The sequence below is a fragment of the Aulonocara stuartgranti genome, assembly GCF_965226115.1.
Source record: "Aulonocara stuartgranti genome assembly, chromosome: 6".
NCBI lineage: Eukaryota > Metazoa > Chordata > Actinopteri > Cichliformes > Cichlidae > Aulonocara > Aulonocara stuartgranti.
The window spans coordinates 39,836,323-39,862,861 of NC_138944.1; the positions used below are offsets into that span (position 1 = coordinate 39,836,323).

Below are 26,539 nucleotides of genomic sequence, written 5' to 3' on the forward strand. Positions count from 1 at the left end.
TTATTTTTTAGTGTGGGGAGACCGGCTGGAGTCTATCCCACTGTGCAAAAACCTCTTTTAAAGTCCCTAAAAAGACTTCTCCCCCTCTGCAAGGAGGCAGAGAAGAAGAAAAAGAGGGGAGACTGGTGTTTTTTTGTTTTTGTTTTTTTTTCCTAAAATGGCTACGCGTTTTCCTCAAAATGGCCACAAATGGGGACGATACTGCCTGGCTGGGCTGGAGCTCACTCTCGGCCACTGGCAGAGTAGGAGAACTGTGGGAAATGAGGCCTTCGCTCGTTGTCTGCTGCATCCATCCCGTCCTCATCGTCTGTAAAAACACAAACAGGAAAACATAAGAATGTTCCAATTATGGACAGTAAGGTTGTCCTTACAAACTTTAACGGCAGTTACCCCGACTCTCCTCAAATATTCAGTGTGTCCAATACTAATACTGTTTTCATTTGCAGTTGGTGTTTAGAGCCAGTGCCATGCAAACACGCTAAACTCACACTAGCTGCTGGCAGTGTCATCTCAGTCAGTTAATACAATGCAATAAATTACAGTGAATGTGCACTTACATTTTTCCGGTGGAGTGATGGTGATGGTCTGTGCTGTGAACTCTTCATCGAAGTAGCGCGTGTCTGTCTCAGAGGTGACCTGAGGCTGGAAGGGTGGTACCAACTGGGACGGACAGAAAGCAGAGAGCGGTGGCGTTGTATCACTGAGGGGTTCAGTCTTCAAACAGCTTCACATATGCTGTCGTTTCAACTGAAGGAACACTTTTTTTGTCAAATGACTTTTATCAGTCGTGCTAATATAACACAGATTTTAATAGAGCATTTTACCCTACAGACAGCCTCTGTACTTTTAAGATTAGGCTTAAAATTCACCTTTACTAATTAGGTCCTGCATTTTTTACAGTTAGGGTTAGATATTTTTGTTCACCTTAAACAGAACTCAAATCAAACATTTAGAGCCTTTTTTTCTTTTTACTTTATTAAAATTATTTTGGTGAGTTCTAAACTTTTAGATAGTCTAACATACACTAATACAAAGAAATTATCACCAGACTACAGAGTGTGTTATGTTTCTTCATTAGACGTACAAAAAAGGCAAATTTCAGGGGAATACAGTTTCCTGGTCCAAATGTGAACACAGAAGAACTGGGGAACAAAATCAGTTTAAAACTTCACACCATATTGTTGTCTGTGTCTCCAATACACACATGGGAGGCCTGGGTGGACACGTTATTATGAAAGCTCAAGTTGAGAAAAAAACAACATACAAATATGTATAAAACGACCTGGTGGTACTTGTCTGACTGTGTTATAGTGTTCAAATGAAATAAAGATGAGGTAATGTTTTGTCCTTTTCATTCCATTTTGGATTTTACATGTCAGCCAGACTTCTTTTGAAAAATACGGTAACCCTGATACCAGAATACCTCTGTTTGAATCGATTTCGATTGAAGTGACGATGACGTCTAGCAGCTAAATCCTGCTCTCACCTTCTTGTCGTAGACGTCCTGCCAGTCGATTGTGCCAAAGAAACTGTGCCGCATGATCTCCTTAGCGTCATCCGGTCCACCGCCCAACCTGTCAACCAACACAAAGAATACGAAGGAGATGGCGTCAAAGTCATACATCAAATAGCGCTCTCACAAAGTCTCCATCAATGGAACCAGAATATCCACCTGCTACTGATCCCAAAATAACTTGATGGGGTGAACAAGTTCGCTCAGTGAAGCTGCAGTAGCCTCTTTTCACTGGCGTCTTCGTTAGACACAGAAAATGCTTCAGGGATGATAAGAGTGGAAACTTGAACGCAGCCACCAGCTGGTTTTGCCTGAGAACATTTTAGCTGGGCACCCATTAACATAAAGAGTTTGTGCTCTCATCAAGTGTGCGCAAGATTATTAATTTAAGCAACTGTATGTAAGAACATGTTATCTGGATATGTAACCACTTTGCCAAAGTCTGGCAGGAGACGCAAATTCCACCTCAGGTTGAAATTAGGTAAAGTTAGGATGTTAAAGAAGCACAGAGGCTCAAGCCTGCCATTAACTGGAAACTACTGGAACACACAATAATAATAAGTTTTACATTGCCAGGGACAGAGAAGGTACTGACCAACAAAGAAGCACCTGCTCCAAAATCGACAGCTTCAAGCAAAACTATAATTTGCTGATTTTCACCCGTACAAGCCAAATGCCTTCTGGAGAAAAGTTTTATGGTCAGAGAAGATAAAGTAGGGCTGCACGATTTTGCATAAAATGAGAATCACGATTTTTTGGCTTAGAATTGAGATCACGATTCTCTCACGATTCTCTTTTCCAGTATAAATATTTATTGCACTTATTAACTGCACATCAACTTCGTAACAGTTGCGACTGAACATAAAAACAATAAATAAACATAAAAACAACAAAATGTTGTACTGCTTGAAATTCCGTCTCCACCGTTGCTCGACGCTGCGTGTACAGAGCAGGTAGTGCAACAATAGAAAAATAGTTGCGGGACGGCACTGTGTAGCGTTTGTCTAGGGTGTTGATCATTTTCCTAAATCCCTCGTTTTGCACAGTGTTGATGGAGCCATATCTTTGATCAGGTGATAAGTGATAGCCTCCGTAATTTCTTTGTGCCTGCGGGAGGTCGACGGGTAAAGGGAAGCGCTGTATAAGGTTCCCGTTATTGATGTTTGGGTGGTTGACCGGGACGGATTTTCTCCTGTCACTTTCTCGTCATCCCTGACGTGCTCTCCGTTGTTTTTTCCCTGCTAATTTTAGCATCACACGGCACAGCTTCTGTATCACGTGGTATAAGGCTCCGCCCTTGTCATTTGTTGAGCAGGAAGAGTGAGCGCTTGTTTTCATGCAGAGTACGTCCCGGATCAAAATGCGGTACAATAGTCGTCTTTTTTTCTTTCTTTCTTTTTTTTTTTTTAAATCGTTGTCATTTGGAAATGAGATCGCACATAAGTATGAATCGAGATCGCGATTTTCTAACGATTAATCGTGCAGCCCTAAGATAAAGATTAATTTATCTAGCCACAATGACATGAGGTATGTTTAGAAAAGTAAAGCTGAGGCTTTGAAATGCTGCTAGCAGCAAAATGCACCTGGTTGAAGTGCAACTTGCATGCTGCATTTGCCTGCCTGCCACATTAAGCACATCTCTCATACAGTTTAAAAAAATGTTGGTTAAAATTTGGTTTTCTTAGTTTTCTTATCCCTTTGAAAAGACCTGACAGAAAGGCCTGTTGCACCTGTACATTTTAAGTGTGCTATCAGTGACAGAAAACCGCTGAGTGAACCTCAGACAGTCAGCAGGTTTTCCATTCGTAGCTAAGTCAGTAGTGAAGTCAGGACTCGTAGAGAGTCTTTGTGTCAATGAGGGGACTCTGTCTAAACAGGACAGGGCAGTTAGCAATAAAAAGAACTTCACTGCACAGGTAAGCTGATCAAAATTACATTTGCATGCATACCGTTTGTTGGGGTCCTTAATGAGCAGCCCTGACAGGAGTGACTTGGCGTCAGCTGACAGGGTTCGTGGGAATTTTATCTCTTCCATGAGGATGAGCTCAAACAGCTTCTCGTGGTCCTGGTTGTAGAAGGGCAGGCGTCCGCACATCATCTCATATGTCACCACGCCCAAACCCCACCAGTCCACTGCACGTCCATAGTCATTGTCCTCTAGCACCTGAGGATTTACACAAAAACCCTTTTACTGTATTGCTCCCACTAGCCCCATTTGTATTTCATTCAGAAGAAGCCCTACATAAAAGGTTCTCCTCTAGTGACTGTTTATATTAAAAGCCACGAGGCCACTATCGTTATGATTAGCTCAACTGAGAACTTCACAAAAATTCTTTTTTCAACCTTTAACTGTGTGATAACCTCTTTCATATCCTCTTTATGAAGCAAACAACTTTCTAGTTCTCCACTGAGAACCACATTAAAAGAAGTGAGATCAGTTACCCACTGGAAAGAAAACCCTTCATCAGAGGAACTGCCTCCTAGGGCACTTCCACATTGGACCTGGTAGTTGCTGGGTGGTGACACACAGACAAACAGAGGATCCGAAAAACAGTTTCCTTCCTGAATTTGTTACAGAGGACAAACCGGATAAATTTGGTTTTGTTTTTTTAATCTTATGCTCTCTTTCTTGTTTTTTATAGCCATAGGAAGGTTTGTCAACATCTGAAACCCAAAATTCAGATAATAGTCTTTATGTGTATCTGGTGTGACCGCTGACCTCAGGAGCCAAGTACTCCGGTGTTCCACAGAAGGTTTTCATAGTGGCAGTGTCAGTGATGCCTTCTTTGCAGAGACCAAAGTCAGTGATCTTGATGTGGCCATCTTTGTCCAACATGAGGTTCTCCAGCTGATGAGCAGTTGAGGAGAAGAATAAAACCCATTAACCTTTACTGTATCCTTTAATAAGCAGGAAATTCAGAATAATAACGGACACTTCTCAGATCTCACACAGAGCAGGTGTACTTTACCTTCAGATCACGGTACACGATCTTGGCAGAATGCAAATAATCTAAAGCAGAGACGATCTCAGCGCCATAGAAACGGGTGCGGTCCTCTGAAAAAACTCTCTCTCTTGACAAGTGGAAAAATAGCTGTGGACAGGGAAACAATAAGAATTCATGCAGTTTAGATATGTTTCTCTTATCGAGTGATAATTCACTTGGTGAAATCATGACTCAATAGCTTCAGCAAGCAAACACAACAACTTTGAATTACACACAGTTTTAGTCCAAACAAAAGCAGAATCATTGTTCAGTTTAATAGAATAGAATAGAATAGAATAGAATGCCTTTATTGTCACTATACAGTTGTACAATGAGATACAGAGCATCTCCTACTCAGTGCAAACATGCTGGGGGGGGCACAGTTCTGCAGCACTATATGCATATGGACAGTATTAACAGAGAAAAAAATATATAAAATGTACAAATATACACAAGCCAGTTTTAAAAAGTAATAAATAACTTTTTAAAGCAAATCTATAAAGGAGACCAAGTCTCCATGTCACTCACACATTTAATAGATTCAATATAGATAGAATTAAAAAACATCTACAAACACTTAAAGTTGCTTAAAATCATTTTATATATCATAATTGTCACTTTATGGTCATAAAATAAACTAAATAAACCCTGAACTGATTCGTGCTTTAAAATGATGAAACTATTACCACAATGGAACCACAAAAGTTCAGACTTCCCAGTCCAACGTGTTTCCCAGTGAAACATAACACTATCTAGTGAGAGACTGCTTGCTCTAAAAGCACTTTGGATCTCATACTGTCATGTTAATCAACATTATTCAATAATTTTTAAAAATCCTTGTATGTTAAACGAAAACATCTCTCATCAAAGTGCTATTTAAAAAGTCTCTGAGTGACTTCTTACCTCTCCTCCGTTGACATACTCCATTACAAAGCACAGCCGATCCTTTGTCTGGAATGAATACTTCAGAGACTGTGAAAAATATTGAAATATATTTTAAACCCAGACGCGCCATTTGTTTCAAACGCAACACAAAAGCTCTTTGAATCGAGTGCATCTTTCCAGCTGTTAGTCTTCACAACACTTCTTAAGAGTCTCTGCACAGATGCTAGTAGTCATGGCTTGTTTGGACAAAATGCAAATTACAACTTGGTTCACACAACTCCTAGCAGGATGTGGCTGTATGTGGTGCAATGATACATGCAATCTACCATACTTACAGTTAGGAATGGATGCCGAGTATTTTTTAAAACCCTACTTTCTGTGAGAGTGTGAGCAACTTCATCCTGTTCAAAAAGATTAAAGAGCAATGATTAGTGAGGAGTAAAAAGTACTGAGCTGAAATCTAAAATTTGAGAGAATGTTTGATATGAATGTGCTTCATCTAACAAATGCAAAACACCAAATATTAGAAGGCAGACATGCTGTAATTAGATTCAGATTAGATTAGTCAAATATGTAACAGTAGATTCAAAAAATACACCTCGTTACTGAATTATTCAGCAATAAGGCTGATCATTTAAAAGAGGACCTTGGCAATGATGACTTCTTTTTTGAGGATTTTCATGGCGTAGTAGGTGCCGCTCGCCTTCTCCCTCACCAGAATGACTTTACCAAAAGTGCCTTTGCCCAGAAGCTTCAAATAGTCAAAGTCATTCATTGTCTGTGGAAAGAAATATCAGGAAACAGTTGTCATAAGCATTTCTCCAGTCTTCAGTACACTTCATCTTCAAAGCAATATGCTTAAAGTAAACCAGTCAGCTCACAAACTGGGACATAGAAGAATGGTCAGATCATCAATACTGATTTTTACTGTATATCCCACAAACACTTTGTATTGTGAGTCCTTGATACTGTTTTAACCTCAACTGCTTTATTACAGTTGGACTTCTATGCTTCTTCTTATTTTCTGTCATATTTGTAGCGGTACGACAGTGGATGTTCAGGTTTCCGGAAATTAGGTCAGTGTGTGTAGCAGTAATCCAGATGAACCAAAAGCTCGGGTTTCACACTGCTTTAAACACTCGGTTTCAGTTAAAGAAACGAGAGCAGACACAGATATCTTGCTGTTCAGATTTTACGTTATTTAGAGGCACTCAATCAGCAGGGAGGCCTAAAGAGATTAAGAAGCAAGCTAAAACAGCTTGTTTCAGGTGAGAGTGGGCGTGCTTCAAGGCCCAGCATATGATGAACAAGGATTATTTTGAACTGTAACTCATGAAAAACTACTCTAGGACAGTTCCAGCAATAAAAGTATGAAGCTGGAAATGAGAATTAAAGCAGTCTCTACCTTTCGTTTGTAGTGGCTAATGGAGGTGTCCATCTCCTCCTCGTTGACGTTTTCAATCTGGGAGGTGGGGCTGCACAAGATGCCCTCCTCCTCCTGCTTGGCTAGTGACTCTGCTACCATCTGGATGGCCTCAGCCCACTCGTCCCTGTAGGAGATACGTGGAAACAACATCATAGATTAAACGTCAAAAGTCTATTTTCTAAATTTCTTAAATAGATGGTTAAATTAAACTATATGCCTTCCGTATGGGAAAGGTTAAAGTTTTCATAACGTCACTCTGCAAAGTATTCTTCTTTAGTTCGACAGCTTCCGGCTGCACATTTTTTTGTCAAGTTCTCAAGATTTGTAGTAGTAGTATAAATTGTTAATTCAAACAGGTAATCTCTTGGAGACAGACGCCTCTTTTTCAAGAAGAATCTGTCTGCAGAAAACCGTTAAAAAAAAACCCTGAGAAAAACAACTACATAATAATACTGTGATTAAATTCAATCAAGGATCAAAGGTAAGCATGAAATCTTTACAGCAGAGTCTTATAAATAACAATTTGCTGGGGGCCTAAATATGAGATACAATGGTGAGTAAGAACAGAATCACTGGTGATGAACTGTGAATTCTATCCTGATCTGTATGTTAATAATCCAAGTGGCACTCTGTCAATCTTTATAAATGTGAGCAATTGTTTTAAAATGCAACGTGAAAAAAATTACGAAACTCCGACTTCTTTGTCTTGCATCGTTTAGAGTCCTCAGTGTTCAGTTTAAGACATTTTCTTAAGATGTTTGTTACATTTTTTTCTTGCCTTTTAAAACTTTTTAAGGAACCTTTTGGATATACTTGGTCAAAACAAACTGTTCTTCAGGGTCTCTCACAGCGATCCACCATCCTCAAAACCAACCAAATCTGTGATAAAACCACCCCCACTCATGTGTTTTTAGTTTAATGTTGTTAGTAACAAATCATTTCACATCAGGTATCAGGTCTTTGTGCGTACATTTTTTTAGTGTTTACTTGCAAAACTTGACTTTCCATCTCAGTCCCACTCACTTCCTGACTGTCTTCTCATTGTGTTGATTGAATCCTGCTGTGTAAAGTAATTAGAATTTAATTCAACCATTTCCATAATCTGACCCACTCCTTTCATATTAGGTAATGACTCTCATATCTTTTTATTAAATATTATTTATTTTTTCTTCATAATAAATACACACAGTCAATGGAAGCCCACAATCTAATAAATTATTTACATTAAAAGAGCTGCAATGCATTTCCGTTTTCTCTGTCATACATGCACACTGTTCTAAACGCTGCATTTTTTCCCTCCTACTCTTGGCTTTTTATGTCAGTGAGATAGGATATTGCTAATATGATTACTTCAACCCTAGAGGTATTTCTGTGAACACGGAAGCCTTACCGATCTGCCTTCGTAGATCTGCGTTTAATATCAAAGCCAATCAGAAGAACGTTCACTTAAAGAGAGAGATACTTGTTTCAGAAGGAGGGGGGGTTGAACAGTGGTGTGGTGCCTCATAGTAAGAAGGTTCTGGATTCAAGCCTCTCAGGTTTAGATTGATTTGTGATTCTAAATTTCCCTGCGAAGAACACAGACAGGGCAGCGCACCCTACATCTTGCCTTTGGTCAGCTAAACTTCAGCTCCGGCCCCGCTGGAGGCTTAAGAAGTTAAAAATATGAAAGAATGTATTGAGGCTCTATAACAAGTATCAAAAGGACATTATTTTTAACTATAAATCAGACAAAGTTATTTAAACAGAATCTACGTAACTTCTGTAATATTTTTTCTCCTTTTCCTTAAGATGTATACCTTTTTTTTTTTAGAAGGATCTTCTTCATTATCCAAGGCTGCTGTAATAGTGAAATACAGGAATTTGTAAGATGACAGCTCACCTCTCATCAGGAGTGTCAACATGAAAAGTTCTTTCGATGACTGTCGTCCACTGCAGACAGCGGATGATAAAGGTGTTTGGCTTTGGCCGCTCCGTCTTCATCAGCTGGCATTCTGACAGTCACACAGAGAGATGTGTTGAGTCGTACAAAGTTAGTGATGTTTGAAACGTGCGATGATCTACTCATGGCTTACTTGCTACAGAGAAGTTGTTGAGTGGGTAGGCCAGGTCAGAGTCTTGTGGTTTGTCCTTGTAGCCGATGAAAGAGCCGTCTGTCTTCAGCAGAAAGTAGCGTGGTCGCCAATTCTTGATGTACTCTCCTGCAGGTAGGGAATAAAAGATAAAAATGGCACCAACAGCTCATACCCTGGTACTATCACGTCTTTTTAAACCTTTCATAAGTCTGTTCTATAAAATAGAATTAAGTACCAGTGCCAGCTCCTAATCCACAGATTACCACTAAGACCACTTTGGACTTTTATTTACTGGTGTTTTAATCATGAAGACCTCACACTAAACTAATGATAGCTGGGGAATATGCTGTTCAAGTTCAGAAAGATCCAGAGATTACACTTTCAACTAGGATTAAAAACGTCTGCAAAGTCACAAACGAGTCATCCCTTTAAAACCTAGTAATTGTTATTTTGTGTCATTTTTTGTTTTACTCATTTTAGCTTCACCCCCAAACTCCATATAACAATTTATGTGTTGCTTCCCTGCTATCTGAGTCATATATTTGTGACATAATTACAACAAATGCTGTAATTATGCTGTGCTGTATCCATGTTACTTGGGTACATAGGGCGATCGTTGGGAGTTCGCCTTGTAATCAGAAGGTTGCCGGTTCGAGCCCCGGCTTGAACAGTCTCGGTCGTTGTGTCCTTGGGCAAGACACTTCACCCGTTGCCTACTGGTGGTGGTCAGAGGGCCCGGTGGCACCAGTGTTCGGCAGCCTCGCCTCTGTCAGTGCGCCCCAGGGTGGCTGTGGCTACATTGTAGCTGCCATCACCAGTGTGTGAATGAGTGGATGACTGGATGTGTGAAGCGCTTTGGGGTCCTTAGTAGTAGTCCTAGTAAAGCGCTATACAAACACAGGCCATTTACCATCTACCATGGATACATCCTATATATATATATATATATTTATATCTTGATAAATTAGAGAGTCATACTAGCAGCAGAGTTAACAAAGAACTGTGATATCAGTGATTAATATCTGAACCACTTTATGGTCTATCAAACAAGTCAAACCCTGAAGAAACTATGACGTGATGACTCACAAGGCTTCAGAAAAAACAAAAAAAACAGTCTTATGGGAAGGATAAAGGCTTCGGCATGAGACAGACACCAAATATCTCTGTCAGTAAGATAACTGCCGCTGACAGCAGCTCTACTTTAAGGGTAAAGTAAGCAATTTTAGTGGGGGTCATTTATTAGAAAAAACAAACTCGACATTGTCGCAATTACTGTCAGCAGATTAAACGGGGAACCCTCCTGGCTCTAAGCAGCTGACACTTAGCTTGCTAAACATTAACAGCTAGTTATAGGCTAAAATTATGCCAGCTAACGTAAACGCGCGAGCTTCACTGAATCATGAATTGATATCTGAACGTTTTACAGCCTCATTCAGAGTAAACAAACATGGTGATGCAGCATATTGTCAGCTGAGGTAAACAGTGGACTGACAGCCTACATTCATTACAGATGAACGGCGGCAAGAACAGCTCTTTGTCCTAGAGTGGCCAGCATAGCTAGGATTGTGCACTTCAATTGGGAGGGAAAACAGATTGTTGTCATCAATCTGACATCCATTGGTGAGATTTTACATACTGCACCTTTAAAGCTGGAGAAAGGTTTTTGAATGTATTTTTTGTCTCAACAGTCCACATCTCTGCTTAACAGAAACATGCTGTATGTCCAGATATTTGTACAGTGGAATAGTAGAACTACATTTTTTATATCAGTTGAGCTATTACTCATATAAATCTCTTCAAAATGTGTACTGTCTGGTCCTGCCCTACTTGACCTTTCAAACTGAATGATTTCCCATTAAGTTACAGTTTAAATCTATACCTGATCACATTAAACAACTTGCAGCTTCAGCTGGTCTTGCTTGGCCTCCCTCTTCCTTACTCCCAGGAGAGGGAACTTCCAACTCATTTACAACTTCTTTAGTCCATCCTCTTTAAACAAGCTATTTAAGGTTCTCTTGTTTTAAGGTCACCCTATCTGTAAGCCCCCTTCCTTCTGATTAACAAAAAGGTTTAAACAACAGGTTGGTGGGACCTCTGTGCCAACAGCCAGAGCAATGTGACATCACTGAATCCAAAAGTAGACCCCCCCCCCCAAAAAAAAACAAACCAAACAAACAAACAAGCAAAGAAATAAAAACACAGGCACACAGCCTGAAGCCCAAGTCTTTGGCTCACAGGGATACATTGTAGAGACACTAAAGTCTTTTTTTTTTTTTAATCTTCAGCAATGTTTAATATAAACTTCTACCTTTATAGCAGCAGATATGAAAAAATGAAGGAGAGGTTAACAGATCCCTTTTAACATCTGTCAAATTAGATTAGAAATTTTAACTGATATGTGAAACATTTTACTTGCATTCTGTGAAAGCTAGCTATAGTGCAAAACTGTGCTTCCTCTGCTTTGTTTTAAACCAGCTATATGTAAAAATGTGTGTTCCCCACGCCCACTAATATGTAGTGTGGAAACTGTGTCCAAACTTTCCTGAACTTAATGTGAACTCTTGAGTTTTGATGTTGAAACAGCACAGAGAGCTTGTGAGGACAGCGTCCCTGAGACGGACATTAAGGCTGAATTATAAGAACACACAGAGGCGCAATAAACAATTCAGGGACTTGTGGGGGCCAGATAGGAAGGAACCAGAGTGTTAGGTCATCCTCTGTATGCTCATAGTGCCACTGAGAAACTTCCCCCTGCCTGCCAGCCAAAAGCCCTGAGCTCATACCAGACAAACCCACCTTCAGCAAACACAAACACACACTTACACAAACACAAAAATCAGTGTGGGAAATAAAACACACCAGCAAAGTGCAGTTCAGACTGGGCTGCAGCCCTGCAAAGCTTGCCTTCACTGCTCAATGTCTGGCAGGTAAACAACCATTGTTTGGAGGTTCTGTGCTTCAAACTGGCATGGTGGCTCAGGCCATGTCCACACATAGCTGGATAAAAACAAATCTATTATGACTGAAGCCGGTGTGTTGAAAAGCACAAGCGGTTTCTTTTTAAGCCCTCTTAGCAGTGAACTGATCTTAAAAATAAATTGGTAATAATAATAATCATTGGTTTATACGTTTAATAAGTAAAACAGCCAGAAGCAAAGTGAGCAACTAGTCAATGAGACAATTAGGACTTTTTTCAAGTGCAACAACAGTTGCTGTTGGTTCTAAGATCTTACTCTACCTTGCGCTACCCACCACAGACAGCAGCACCCTCCATTCCCCTCTCGCTTCTGTCAAAGAAAGTTCTTAACAAATAATGTGAAAAGTAAGACAGATGAGAGCCCCGTGAAACAGTGCAGCTCTAAAACACTCAACAGTCAGTTCACTGTGCTAGTCATAGGTAGGCTGAGTCAGATTAAAAGGGCATAAAGCCACATTCTGCACAGACAACATGAACCTTATCTTGCAACAAGGCTGCAGATCCAAACACCACTACAAGTTAGTTACACTCAACTAATCTAATAATTTATGAATGCAGAGTATACCATTTGAGTGGAGTAATTCAAGTAAGCAGGTTAGGAAATTAATTATATTTCTTATAGACATCCTAGTCCTTTTCACTACAGGTGTGATATGTGCGATACGAAGATATATATCGGTCGACAAAATGAAAACATCTATAGTTTCAAATTATACGCTATTGTTTGTTTCGTGGTGTCGCAAAATACACAGTTTACGGCAATATTTTTTCATCGGGGCACGGAGAATACCACCGTGGCCAGTGAAGACGAGCCAGAACCAGGTAGCTCCAAACAGAAAGACCAGTCAAAACAAATCGAGGACCTTATTCCTAAACAAGGGGCTACCTCAGTTGCATGGACATGGTTTGGTTATGAAACGTCCGACAGGGACCAGAAAACTGTACTATGCAAATTATGCCTCAAACCGGTCCCCACAACGGACTCAAACACGACAAATCTCTTCTACCACCTACACAAGAATCATGTGAATGGGGAGATGAGAAGCAAAAAAGAGCCGTCAGGCGCTCAAAATAAACCTTAGACTCAAACGTTAGAACAGGCTTTTCCCCGCAGCATCCCATGCAATAAATACTCAAAGTTTCATGCATCGGTCAAAACACTCGACGCCCAGCTGGAAACACTTCACACAAGTCGAACTGCCTGAGATTCACAGAATTTACAGAAAAAGCGCTATTTTGTGATATATATCGTTATCGTGATGAGAAACATCTCATAACGGGATATGAGATTTTGGTCATATCCCACAGCCCTCATGATCTATTTCTATGATGACATAAATGATTGCATTTTCCCAGTTTTGCAGAACTGCTCAAAGATTGGACTTTGTTGAAGTGAAATGCAGTTAATTATAACAGAACAATATAATAATATATAACAAAAGCACGAATAAACAGGCATTTAACTACATTTAGTAGTGAAATGTATGTTCTTTGAAACTGACAGTTTTTTCAGTATCACTTCAAACGTATATTGGTCATAACAGAATAACAACTAACTTAAAAAAACAGTTGGTCTCTAATAAAATTAGCAACACATCAGCATCCTGGGTGTAACTAAAAAGAGAAAAGGCAAAGTTTGTGCCAATAGCTGGATACGACTGTTTTACAAATGTATTACAAGCCTTGGAGCCTCTTGAGTCTAACATGACTCCCTCTCAGTCCATCCAGCATGATTTTGATTTTTTTGTTTTAAGATAAACTTCAAACATTACTTTTTCCGATGTATATTAGACTGCTATTTCCCTTAATTGTATTTAAACAAGCATGAACAAACAATTAAAAAGCTAGAAAAGAGATTACTGAACCAGGCAAGTGTTAAGAAACTAATTAAATTAATAGTATTTCACTTGTACAACTGATGTCCATCCACTTATGTTAACAAATCAGGGTAGGCTAAACTATTGATCACTGTATATAAACAGTAATCAATATGATTTTCTGCTCTTCTGCTAGAATTTAAGAGCATACCAACTGCTTTCCCTTCAAAACAATCCCACGTGTCTCTCCATCTCCTTCATCTTTCCTCCTTGCACAGAGGTGCACATGCATTAACAGTACAGCAGTGAATAGCATTATATTAATTGTGTTTAACTCCTGTGCAGGTGGGTTTCTAACAACTTTTGTGCTGAAAACTCAAACACATTCACACCATGACTTTGTCTGCAAAAAATTAATAAACCTTCCAGTTCTATTTTTAAGATTAATCCACATTTGGTGCTCTAACAGGTATTTGGGACGAGAGTTTAGTGTATATGGGAATGACAACTTTGGACAGCAGTGTAACTCTGTGGGACACAACAGAGGAATAACACATCAGGCTCTGGTTACACTGCAGGTCTGATTCTTCACTAGGTCTACAATTTAGCATTGATTAACCTGCCAATTATTTCTTCAATTTACTGCAATGTAGGATAAGCATAACAAATAAATACTACGTTTTTGCTTGAAAATCGAATCCATTATCAAATCACCATTCAATTCATTGCAGCTCTATTTGGAATGCTCAGAGCTACAAGGTTGCCAGATGTGTTTTTAAAGACCAGAGTTTAGAATTCCTAATAGAAAAAGAAGGAAAACTTGCCTCTTTTCTGGACCCAGCCTTCCTTGACGACGTTCTGGTCGCTCATGGTGGCTTCTCCTCGTGACCAGTTCTCCCAGCTCTCCCAGTATGGTGACCGTGAAGGGACAGTTGTTGGAGGGTTAGCAGGACAGTGGGTTTGTCTGAAGCTCAGTCAGCTGTCCGTCTGACCGCTTGACTTATTCTCATCAGACTTTAAATTCTTCCACTCACTGCCTAATAGATGAATAATTATACTTCTCTTGTCCACTATCACTTACTCTTTCCTCCTCTTGCCCTTCTGACCCAACCTGACTTTCTCCTGCTGCCTCTCTTCCCGTCTAGTGTTCCTCACCGTCTTTACTTTTCTTGCTCCCTCTTTCCCTCCCTCCCTCCTTCCTTTCTTCTCACTCCCTCTTTTACAGTGTTCCCTTCACTCTCTTGTTCTCTCAGAGTTCTTCAGTTTTCAGGCGGTCCAGTAGTGAGTCAGCCTGGAAGGAAACAACGACAGAGAAAGGAGAAAACTGAGAAGAAAAAAACCCCACAGCAGGTCAGTGGATAGTTTCCTTCTCACAGCAAACACAGCAGGCAACCACTCATTGTTCAGAACCTTAGCACGCTTCCTGCCTCCTTAACTCCTTCCAACCTTTTCCTTGTTTCCTTTGTTACATCCCTTGCCAGACAATTTGCTATTTCTTTCATGTCTCTGGTTCCCAGCTCTGTAATTTTTTCATCTTCTCTTTCCTTTGTCTCTCTTCACTCACCTTTAAGTGAAGGAAATTCACGTATCTCATTCTCTCCTCTCCCATTTTCTATGCCAACTACCATTTAAGGTTGATTCTGTTCATCTGGGCGTAACGTTTTCAGTGGGAAAAATGCTACGTCCAGATGAGCAGAATCAACCTTTCAGGATTTGCTTGCCTGGATGATTGAGCATGCATCAAGACATCTATCATTTACCTGCTATCAACTTCCTGATGATTCTCATTTTCTTTTACTTCCTTTAGTCCTGTCTTGTCATGTTCCTTCTCTTCCTCACAAACTCATTTTCTTCCTGTCTTGTCCCCTCCCCATTCTGTCCCTCTCTTCATCATTTCTTGACTAGGTATACTAGTTTTTTCTCTTTCTCCGGTCCTTCATTCAGTTTCCCCATCCATCTCTCCCTTGGCTGACTTTTCCTCCTTCCACACAGAATTCCAGGACCTCCCAGTCTCACCCGTTTCCTTCCTTCCCTCCCTCCCCAGTTCTCACTCCTGCTTTCCTCCATCATTCATTTTAATTCTTTTGCCTCACTTTTTCAACTCCTGTCGCCCCCTTCTTCTTCACCAGCCCCTACTTTGATTCTTTTTCCTATTTCTATTTCTCTTCTCTCACCTTTTTCATCCATCCTCACATTTTTCCATCCTACCCCTCATAACCTTCTCTGACTATACCAACAGACTTCTCTGTTCTTAGGTAGGACTTCACAGTTGTGAGAATGTTGCTTGTTTATGTAAATAAGACTTACAGTAAATATGACAAGTTAATTGAGAACAATGGGACATATGTTTCTGTTTCTAGAACAATCTGCATTGTGTCAAACTTATGACTTAACTTATGTCTTAACTTATCAAGGTAACAACAACAAAAAGGCAGCGGCTACTATTTACTTTAATTCATTGATTTCCCAAGATAAATTGTTAGTCTTGAGTGTGAAAATGTACAATACACCAACAGCTGTCGTGGCTCAAGAGTTGGGAGTTCGCCTTGTAATCGGAAGGTTGCCGGTTCGAGCCCCGGCTTGGACAGTCTCGGTCGTTGTGTCCTTGGGCAAGACACTTCACCCGTTGCCTACTGGTGGTGGTCAGAGGGCCCGGTGGCGCCAGTGTCCGGCAGCCTCGCCTCTGTCAGTGCGCCCCAGGGTGGCTGTGGCTACATTGTAGCTGCCATCACCAGTGTGTGAATGAGTGGATGACAGGTTGTGTAAAGCGCTTTGGGGTCCTTAGGGACTAGAAAAGCGCTATATAAATACAGGCCATTTACCATTTACCATTTATTTCATAGAACAGCTAAACAATTGGATAAAACTGTTTCTATATAAAATTTAAATACAGTGAAATAGTTTTTCCAGTTTAACTAGAAAAGGAGTTGGGAGTTTGCATATCATGTCAAAATAAATCAGATCCAGCTAGCTGCGGCTAAAGAGACTATTTCTCTCTGGGGATTAAATAGTCCATCCATCCACTGCAATTCGTCTGCAGCTGGGTTGCAGGGGCACCAGTCCAAGCAGAGACGGCCAGACCTGCCTTACCCCAGCCGCCTACTCCAGTTCTTCCGGAGGTTTCCAAATCAGCCAGGGGGTCTTCTCGTGGGGCATGTCTGGAATACATTACCTAAGAGGCACCAAGGAGGCACCCTAGTCAGATGACTGGTTCCTTTCGATGTGGAGGAGTAGCATCTCTATTCTGAGACCTTAATTAACCGAATTCCTCTCCCCATCTCTAATAGCCCTTTTCCATTAGTACATACTCGGGTCAGCTCGGTACAGCTCGACACGGTTTTTAGGGTTTCCATCAGATGACAGAACCTGGTACCTGGCAACAAGGGAAATGCCCACACAGAAACAACACCGTGGTGCTGAGCCTGACAAAAAGCCACAGACCGAGCAGCAGGTATAACATCGCCTTGACATCCACCTTTGTTCATGTCACATACAAATGACGACACGGGATGTTCAGCCATGTTGCTATAACAACCCCATGCACATTAAGTGGTACTCGATTGTAATGGAAAACAAGTTGTGCCGCCTCGAGTTGCTTTGTGCCAATTCAAGTAGGTAGCAACGGAAAAAGGGCTTAAGGAAGAGCCCAGCCACGCTTTGGAGGAAACTTTCAGCTGTCTATATCCTCAATCTCATTCTTTTGGTCACTACCCAAAGCTTGCCACCACAGCTGAGGATGGGGATGCAGACCAACTGGTAAATTGACAGCTTTGCTTTAATGCTCAGCTCTCAGTTTTCCACAATGAGTGTCTCCATTACTGCAGAAGCAGTACCAATCCATTCATCAATCAAACACTTCCCTCACCTATGAACAAGACACCAAGTTACTTAAACTACTCCAAAAAGCAATGATAAGATTTTGAGGCCACCAAAGTGAAGACCTTCTGCCACTTGGCTTCACCAAATTATTCTGTTCATAAAAAATTATGCACAGTGACAAAGAGCAGGTCCAGTGCTATGCAAGTCAGGGTGCAGCTTTAGGTGAAGGCCCTAACAGTCTGATTTCTGCCTTTTGAAACTAGATGTTGAGACATGGAACAACAGCTTTCAGCTGGGGAAGAACCATGAGCAAGTTTGGTTGACTCTTAATGGACTGCATTCCACACCTCCATTGTTGAGGTGTCTGTACAGAGCTGTGGCTGCGAGGTAGCTGATGCCTGTCATCGTGGCAACCTCCTAAGTAGATAGCAGACACCAAATGTGAAAAGAACTGTTGAATTAAAGAAGACGTCCCATAGGACTTTGTTAGATCGTATATTTCCTGAGATACCTGGCAAGTACCAAAAGGCAAAGTGGACTGTAACTCTGGCAGTGACAAAAGCAGAAACTCAGCTGTGGGAAAAGTTTGGTGAGATAAGATAAGATAAGATAACCTTTATTAGTCCCACACGTGGGTAATTTGTTTTGTCACAGCAGTATATACAGTAGAATAAAATAAAATAAATATACAATAAGATAAAAATAGAATACAAATACTATATACAACTGAGTAAAAATACAACGATGACAGAAAGGATTATTGCACTTAGTTTAATGCACATGTGTGGATGTGTGTGCTTGATCAGTTAAAGTCATTGTTGTGGAGTCTGACAGCAGTGGGGAGGAAAGACCTGCGAAATCTCTCCGTCCCACACCGTGGGTGCCGCAGTCTCCCACTGAAGGAGCTGCTCAGTGCTGTCACAGTCTGCTGCATGGGGTGGGAGATGTTGTCCATCAGAGATGACAGCTTAGCCGCCGTTCTCCTGTCACTCACCACCTCCACTGGGTCCAGAGGGCATCCTAGAACAGAGCTGGCCCTTCGGATCACCCTGTTCAGTCTCTTCCTGTCCCCAGCAGAGATGCTGCCGCCCCAGCAGACCACGCCATAAAAGATAGCAGAAGCCACAACAGAGTCATAGAAGGTCTTCAGGAGTGGGCCCTCCACTCCAAACGACCTGAGTCTCCGCAGCAGGTACAGCCTGCTCTGCCCTTTCCTGTAGAGGGCGTCTGAGTTATGAGTCCAGTCCAGTCTATTGTTCAGATGAACACCAAGGTACCTGTAGCTGTCCACAGCCTCAATGTCCATACCTTGGATGTTCAGTGGTTGCAGTGGAGAATGCTTGTGCCTGCGGAAGTCTACCACCAGTTCCTTGGTTTTACTGGCGTTGATCTGGAGGTAGTTCAGCTGGCACCAGTCCACAAAGTCTTGGGTCAGACCTCTGTACTCCTTGTCGTCCCCATCAGTGATGAGGCCGACTATTGCAGAGTCATCAGAGAACTTCTGCAGGAAGCACTGGGTGGAATTGTGGGAGAAGTCTGCAGTGTAGATGGTGAAGAGGAACGGAGCCAGAACCGTTCCCTGTGGGGCCCCCGTACTGCAGACGACCCTGTCCGACACACAGCCCTGAGTCCTCACATACTGTGGTCGGTCGGTGAGGTAGTCCAGGATCCAGGTAGTGAGGTGATGGTCCACTCCAGAGTTCACCAGCTTGTCCTTTAGAACCGAGGGAAGAATGGTGTTGAAGGCACTGGAGAAATCAAAGAACATGATTCTCACAGTGCTTCCAGCGGTCTCCAGGTGAGCGAGGGAACGATGTAGGAGGTGAATGACGGCATCATCCGCTCCAATGCCAGGCTGGTAGGCAAACTGAAGTGGGTCCAGTGATGAGCTTATTAGGCGCCGAAGCTGAGCCAGGACCAACCGCTCCAGGGTCTTCATCAGGTGGGATGTCAGAGCCACCGGCCTGTAGCTGTTGAGGTCCTTGGGGCGTGAAGTCTTTGGCACTGGTACAACACAGGAGGTTTTCCAGAGCTGTGGGACTCTTCCCAACCTCAGGCTCAGGTTGAAGAGGTGCTCCATCACCCCACACAGTTGGTCCGCGCAGGACCTGACGACCCTCGAGCTGATGCCATCTGGACCCGCTGCCTTCTTGCCATTAATCCTCCTCAGTTCCCTCCTAACCTGGGTGGTTGAGAGAGACAGGCTGGAGCCTTGTGTTGAGTGTGTATTGGATGCTGTTGTTGGGGGTGGGGGGGAGTGAGCAGGGTGAATAGAGGAGGTGTGAAGTGTCTGAGGTGGAACAGCAGCAGTGGGGGTGGGTGAGTCTGCAGCCGATGTTGCAGACTGCCTCATGGCTGAGTCAAATCTGTTGAAGAAATGATTCAGTTCATTTGCCCATCTCACATCCCTCCCAGGCAGAGAGTTCTGCTGTTTGTGGCCCGAGATGGTTCTGAGGCCTCTCCAGACTTCACCAACGTTGTTTTGTTGAAGCTGGTTCTCCATCTTCTGCCTGTAGCTCTCCTTCCCATTCCTTATCAGTCCCCTCAGCTCTCTCTGCACCCTTTTCAACTCCTCTTTGTCTCTGGATTTGAAGGCCCTCCTCTTCTGCTTGAGGACGGTTTTAATTTCTGGGGTAATCCAAGGTTTGTTGTTGGAGAAACACCGTACAGTCCTGGTAGGTACAGTGTTATCCACACAGAAGTTTATATAGTCAGTAATGCATGTAGTAAGGCTGTCGATGTCCTCTCCATGGTCGTCACAAATCACCTCCCACACAGTCGACTCAAAACAATCCTTAAGAGCCTCCTCGCTCTCCTCTGACCATCTCTGTACTGTGCGGGTGGCTGGTGGCTCCCTGCGCACTAAGGGCTCATACACAGGGACAAGGTGCACCAGGTTGTGATCAGATCTGCCCAGGGGAGGGAGAGGTGATGAACTGTATGCCTCTTCTGCATTGGCATACAGTAAGTCCAGTGTTTTATTGACTCTGGTTGGGCAGGTCACATACTGGGTGAAGGTGGGCAGTGTGGAGTCCAGTGAGGCATGATTGAAGTCCCCTGATATTATGAGAAGGGCTCTCGGTGATTGTGTTTGCAGTCTGCTGACCACAGAGTGGAGAGAGTCACAGGCTGCATCCGCGTTGGCCGAGGGGGGGACATACGCTGTTATCGCTATAACATGCGAGAACTCCCGGGGCAGGTAGTACGGACGCATGCTAACGGCTAACAGCTCAATGTCTCTGCTGCAGAGTTGCTCTTTTACAGTGATGTGCCCAGGGTTACACCATCTGTCGTTCACAAAAACTGCCAGTCCCCCTCCTTTCCTCTTACCGCTGTCTCTGGTCCTGTCCGCTCGCAGCAGCTGGAATCCCGGTAGTGTCACGCTTGTGTCCGGAGTTAGCGATGTTAGCCACGACTCCGTTAGCATCATGATGCTACATTGCCGGTACTCCGTCTGTGACCAGGTTAGCGACATGAGCTCATCCATCTTATTGGGCAAAGATCTTACGTTTCCAATAATTACAGAAGGAAGAGATGGTCGATAACGTCTCCTTCTCGGGCGACGGCGCTCCTTCCCAGCACGACACCCCCGTCTTTTCCTCCTCAGCTCGCTGGGAATATCGGGTCTGTCCGCCGGCAGTACCGCTGCAGGACTCAGCGCTAACAGCTGATCCTTACTGTAAACAAAGGATCTCTGCTCTGGGTCCCCAGACACGGGTGAAAAAAGTAGAAATAAACTGAGAAAAACGACCAGAACTAGCACAAAACGGTAGAACATGGTTGCAGAGTCTAATTACTAATACGTTAGTTATAAAAAAATTACGAGAAAAAAGATAAGAAAGAAAGAAACTCAGAATGAGCAGAGCTGCTGTAACAGGCTGCCGCACACGGGGGGCGCCGGAAGTATAAGGCCATGGAGCAAAACATTTGATTGGCCTCCAAACAATTCTGTTGAACCATTATACAACTTAGGCCCTCCTAAGTTGTATAATGGTTCAACAGAATTGTTGAACCAGTACCATGCTCTCATGGTACTTTATACAGTGAGGAAATGGTCCTGCTGGCTTCAACTGAGAATTTAGTTGGGCAATTGAAGGAATAGTTTGAGGATCTCCTCAATCCTACTGACACAGCTTCCATAAAGGACAACTTGCTAGTCTTCCCTAAAAATGTTACATGCAGGCCGCCATCTAAATATGATTTTGAATCAAAATGAAATGTGGACAGCTATAAGTACAGTTACTTAATCCACCCGATTTCAAACCAACTTAACACCTGTGGAAGATTTTAACTAAACATTTTAGTCAGTAGTTCTGGTAGATTTTCTGAGACTTTTAGAAATAACACTGAGCAGCAACAGATCCATGGATGTGTAACTGTCAGTTCTTTTTGTTACTATTAGGGCTGCCACAAATGATTATTCTGATAGTCGACTAGTCACCTATTATTTTTGCGATTAGTCGACTAATCAGATCTTGCATCCATTGGACGTAAAACGTACAGCTTATTGCACCAGCATGCATCTGCTCTTATATAACTATCATTAGCTTACAGCTTTAAGTGTTTAAGGTCTGTGCTAACTAAAAATAAAGACAAGATGATAGTTTATTAAATTTTAATGACATTTGCAGATTGTTTTGGTGAAGTTTAATAAACTCAGCCGTCTGCTCCTTGCTATCTAAAATATAACAGGACACCGGAGTATATTCTCGAGCATCTCACACTTCTGATAATCAGCTGTCTGCTTGACGTTTATTCAGCTGTGTAAAAACTATAATTAAATCTCAGCCAAACCGATTTACTCAGGAACAAATAAAATACAGAAAAAAGCCAAACAATATCATTTTTAAGTTATCTAAGTGACTCATATATCATGTTTAACATAATACCTTTCAGGTTAAACATGATACCCACCGCCGCGAAAGACGGCAGTGGGTTTGAAAAAGATTGCCGGGAGTCCGGTGTTCTCACCGGCTCTAGTGAACCTTGAACCCTGGCTAGCTATGGAGCTATCGAAAATGTCGGAGCGCTTTTGAAAATATGTGGTGTCTTGATAAACTGAGCAGATATTTGAGGTTTACACAGCTACATTCTCGCCTGAAAATATGTTAAACTTTATTTTGTGACCCAAAAAGAATAATAAGAGTAATATTAAAACTAACTACCTGCCGCCATTGTTGGAAACTGAGCAGGGCCGCGCTATGAATTCTGGGACACAGCTTCTTCTTCTTCGGGGTTTAATGGCAGCTGGCATCCTTGTACATGCAGTGCTGCCATCTTCTGTTTCAGTCCGTTATTACACTCTTAAATCCTACTACTTCTTCCTGCGTCTTTTGGGATCTTACAAAGCTTCAAACGTCGCTAAGACTATTAAATTATTCGTCAACGTAACCGTGACTAGTCGACTAATCGTAGCAGCCCTAGTTACAATTAGGGCTGTGCGATATGACCAAAATCTCATATCCCGATATAAGACATCTATCATCCCGATAACGATATAAATCACAAAAGTGTAAAATTTTCTGTAAATTCTGTGAATCTCAGGCAGCTCGACTTGCATGAAGTGTTTTCAGCTGGGCGTCGTGTCCCTGGAGTTATGACTTTTAGCCGATGCATGAAGCTATACATTTTTAGACATAAGTTGTAACAGCCGCCGTTTTCTTTGTGAGTATTTATTACACGGCGTGCTGCGGGGAAAAGCCTGTTCTAACGTTTGAGTCTAAGGTTTATTTTTTAGCACCTAACGCCTCTTTTTTGCTTCTCATCCGTAAACACTGCATACTCTCTCACGGGATTTAGTTTATTTTGAAAAGTCTCAACAGGATCTTGAGCTTTATTGTGAAAGGTTAATATGCAAAACAAACAAGCAGACAGTGGAGCCACGCCATTGTTTTACCGTGGTGGTTGCTAACGACAACGCGTAAAAACAGTCGCTTGTCCGTCCATAGTGTGGTCATATTAAATATAAGAGAAAGAGAGAACTTTAACAAATTAATATAACCACTACAGTGACCATCAAAACGATGAAAAAATATTGCCGTAAACATTATATTTTGCCACACTACGAAACAAACGATAGCGGAATATGAAACGATAGACGTTTTTATATCGTCACCGATATATATCGTTATATCGAACAGCCCTAGTTACAATATATAGTTTTAGTTGAATATCTCTATTGGCAAATATTGGCCCTGTTGATTGATGTTTATATATCTAAATGCACGGCAGTATTTTCCGAAGTTATCTTTTTTTCCCCCCAATTCTAAATTTAAACATATTTTTAAAAAGAGAGGTTAAAACAAGTTGTCCTTTTCCCATGGATCAGAAAGGGAACTTCAAAATCCTTAGCAGCTTCAGCTATTGGGACTTTTTTCTGCGTGCTTGTGAATTTTTGAACAGTTTGTGCAGCCCTACCAAAAACACAATGAAGAAAAAAAAAAACCACCAGCATCAGCTCCTTGACTCACATTCAGAGGCAACATAGGATCTGAGATAACATGTATGGGATAAATATTTGACATTTAATAGTATAACTTTATTATGCAAAAGTTTGGGTATTTAAAGTGTTTAGATTCTTCTCCATCATGTAAAGATCTCAAGAAGGCATCTGATCATCTCAAATTCATGCTGCAGCTCAAACTCAAAGCTCAAACATCCAGCCAGATGCATCAAGCAAAAAGAACAAGGAGTCCTGCAACTGATGGCCCCTACAGAGCCCCAATCTCTACATCACTGATACTTAGACTACATTTACAGAACCAACACTATCAAGTGAAATAATGGATGTATGCATGTTAAAATGTTGAACACGTGTATAGTTTAACACTGCTTCATTACAATAACTATTTCAGCACATTACCTGAAATTACTTTCACAGGTGCATATAAAGACATTTTCCATGATGATGTTTTGTAAATGAATGCAAAAATCATACAATTAAAAAATAAACTCATGTTTAGAGCAACTAACTGTGTGCAACTGTAATATAGCTCCTTGGAGCCAAAACTTGTCCCTCAGCTTAAGCCTTAATAAGACCCAGCCATTGCTCTTAACCACTTATCCAATTCAGGTTAGCAGAATGTAAGAACTTATTATATCAATTTATTTGTCAAATTATCCACTTTAAACACAGAAAGATAATGGATATCTATATGCTAAATTATATCACCCCAGTGACTATAAACAGAGGGACTACAATTAGCTTTAAATGGTTCTGTAATGCAATTCTGTTCCTTATGAAGATCACACTGAACTGCCTCTGAACAGAGCTATCTGAATGCTCTGACAAATGACCTTAGAGATAATTGTTTTCCTGATCAGTTTTACAGATGCAGTGATGATGATGATTCATAAAGGTTTGTCACTGTAATGTCTCACAAGTAACTGAATTTCCTATATGCCAGTAGACAACATGAGATGAGACTAGTAGGTCCACCTCTGCTATCATTTTACAAGTAATTTAACAATAAAACCTGATTCCCACATCAGTGGCTTCTCTTTCATATGAAAAAACGAACACATTGTGGGTAAAAATCGCATGCCTTATACTGACAATAATCATTCACATTTCAGCATTCAAACAACATATGGTACTGGTTGTGTTCTGATGACCGACTGGTCATGTTGCTTCAATGCATGGCTCACACAAGCACCATTGGGAAGATCCAGCGCTGGAAAACAAATGCTGAGATCTCCAATGACAACAAAAACAATGGCTGACAGGAGCAGGGGTTGTATATTTCAGAAGCCGGCTCAGAGCTGCGGCCCTCGGTGCGACAAACACTCCCCCCTCCCCTGTCTGTGATTTCTTGTTCATGATTGTGCCCTGCATCACACACACAAACAAACAAATACTGAAACAACAGCTTTTGTTTCAAGGGCGTGTGGTGTCATTATCTGTTACATAACAACATCCGCTTGGCGTGCTCCATTATATTTTAATGGGCGAGCCGTGAATAAATGTCTGGCAACGGCTCTTATGCCGATTACTAACTGTTAGTGGCGATGAAATAGCTGGTGTGAGACGGCAGGATGGGAAGGTGGTTGTGTGGTTGGCCTGTGATGGCTCGGCTGGAGGATGCGGGTTAGCCAGGGATGCTAGCTGGGGAGGGTGAGGGGGGTGATGCTAGTGCTAATCTTAGCCGGTCAGCCAGTTCAATGCCTGGCTAGCATAGCTGGCTAACTGACAGTCCGGCAGTCAAGCTGTTGGAAGTGGTGTTATTTCTCAGATGAAACCACTCCGGTATCTATCATCTGCGATTTTTGTTTGTTCATCCTGAACTGAAACGAGAGTCTGTGGTTTATGAAGGCGGGGGGCGCAACGAAGAGAGGTGGGAGGGGGGGAAACGGGAGGTTGGGGGTGTAGTTCATAAGGACGATGGGCCGAAGCCAGACGGCCGGTACAGTTACCATTACTGGCCCTCCCCTCCCTGCTGCTGCAGCAGCGGCAGCATCCCAGCGCCGCATCCTTCCCAGCCCGGCGAATGACGAAGCAGCAGCAGTCCGCTAACTGCAGCTAGCTAGCGTGCTAACCTCCGCTCCAGGCTCGAGACAAACCCGCTGCCCGTGCCCAACAAACAACGACTCCCACTCCCCCCTCCTTATCACCCTTTTCACACAAACAACCCAAGCGTCCACCCCACACACATTATATCATATAATTATTTCACCTGGCAGTCGAAAAATGATAGGGATACCCCCTCCTCCTCCTCCTCTCCTCTGGGCACTGGAGCATCCGACGGAGTAACGTCGCTCAGTGTGGATAACAGGAGGACATCGATGGGTCCATAGCCGTGGATGCCGTCTCCAGACCGTTGAAGCCGTAAAGATGAGTTTTCGGGGGTGTATTGTTTTGTTTTTATATCCCAGGCAGACAGCGACTGCGGCGGCGGATAGACACACGAACAGACAGACAGACAGACAAACCCGCTCAACTCCGCAGCTCCGCCAGGAAACCTCGCTCGGCTCCGAGTCGGCTCGTCACGTTCAGCCAGATCTGACTGGGAGGACTCCTGCTGGCTTCAAGGGCTGTCGGAAATGT

General features: G+C 42.3%; 1 protein-coding gene across 2 annotated transcripts; it reads right to left on the reverse strand.

The window, feature by feature from the left end:
- akt3b (v-akt murine thymoma viral oncogene homolog 3b) lies at positions 1-26,537 on the reverse strand. 2 transcript variants are annotated; one of them, XM_082537343.1, is made up of 14 exons: positions 26,169-26,537; positions 14,502-14,968; positions 8,884-9,009; positions 8,691-8,802; positions 6,788-6,932; positions 6,029-6,160; positions 5,718-5,783; positions 5,401-5,469; positions 4,483-4,605; positions 4,233-4,361; positions 3,463-3,677; positions 1,487-1,574; positions 558-660; positions 1-307 (listed from the first exon to the last, which is right to left on the reverse strand). In XM_082537343.1, the coding sequence occupies exons 2-14, from the start codon at positions 14,545-14,547 to the stop codon at positions 222-224; spliced, it is 1,440 nt and encodes a 479-aa protein (XP_082393469.1). In that variant the 5' UTR covers positions 14,548-14,968; positions 26,169-26,537; the 3' UTR covers positions 1-221. The 2 variants fall into 2 exon arrangements, with proteins under 2 accessions (XP_082393469.1, XP_082393470.1); XM_082537344.1 differs by lacking the exon at positions 26,169-26,537 and adding an exon at positions 15,438-16,165.
- Positions 26,538-26,539: the final 2 nt, after the last annotated feature.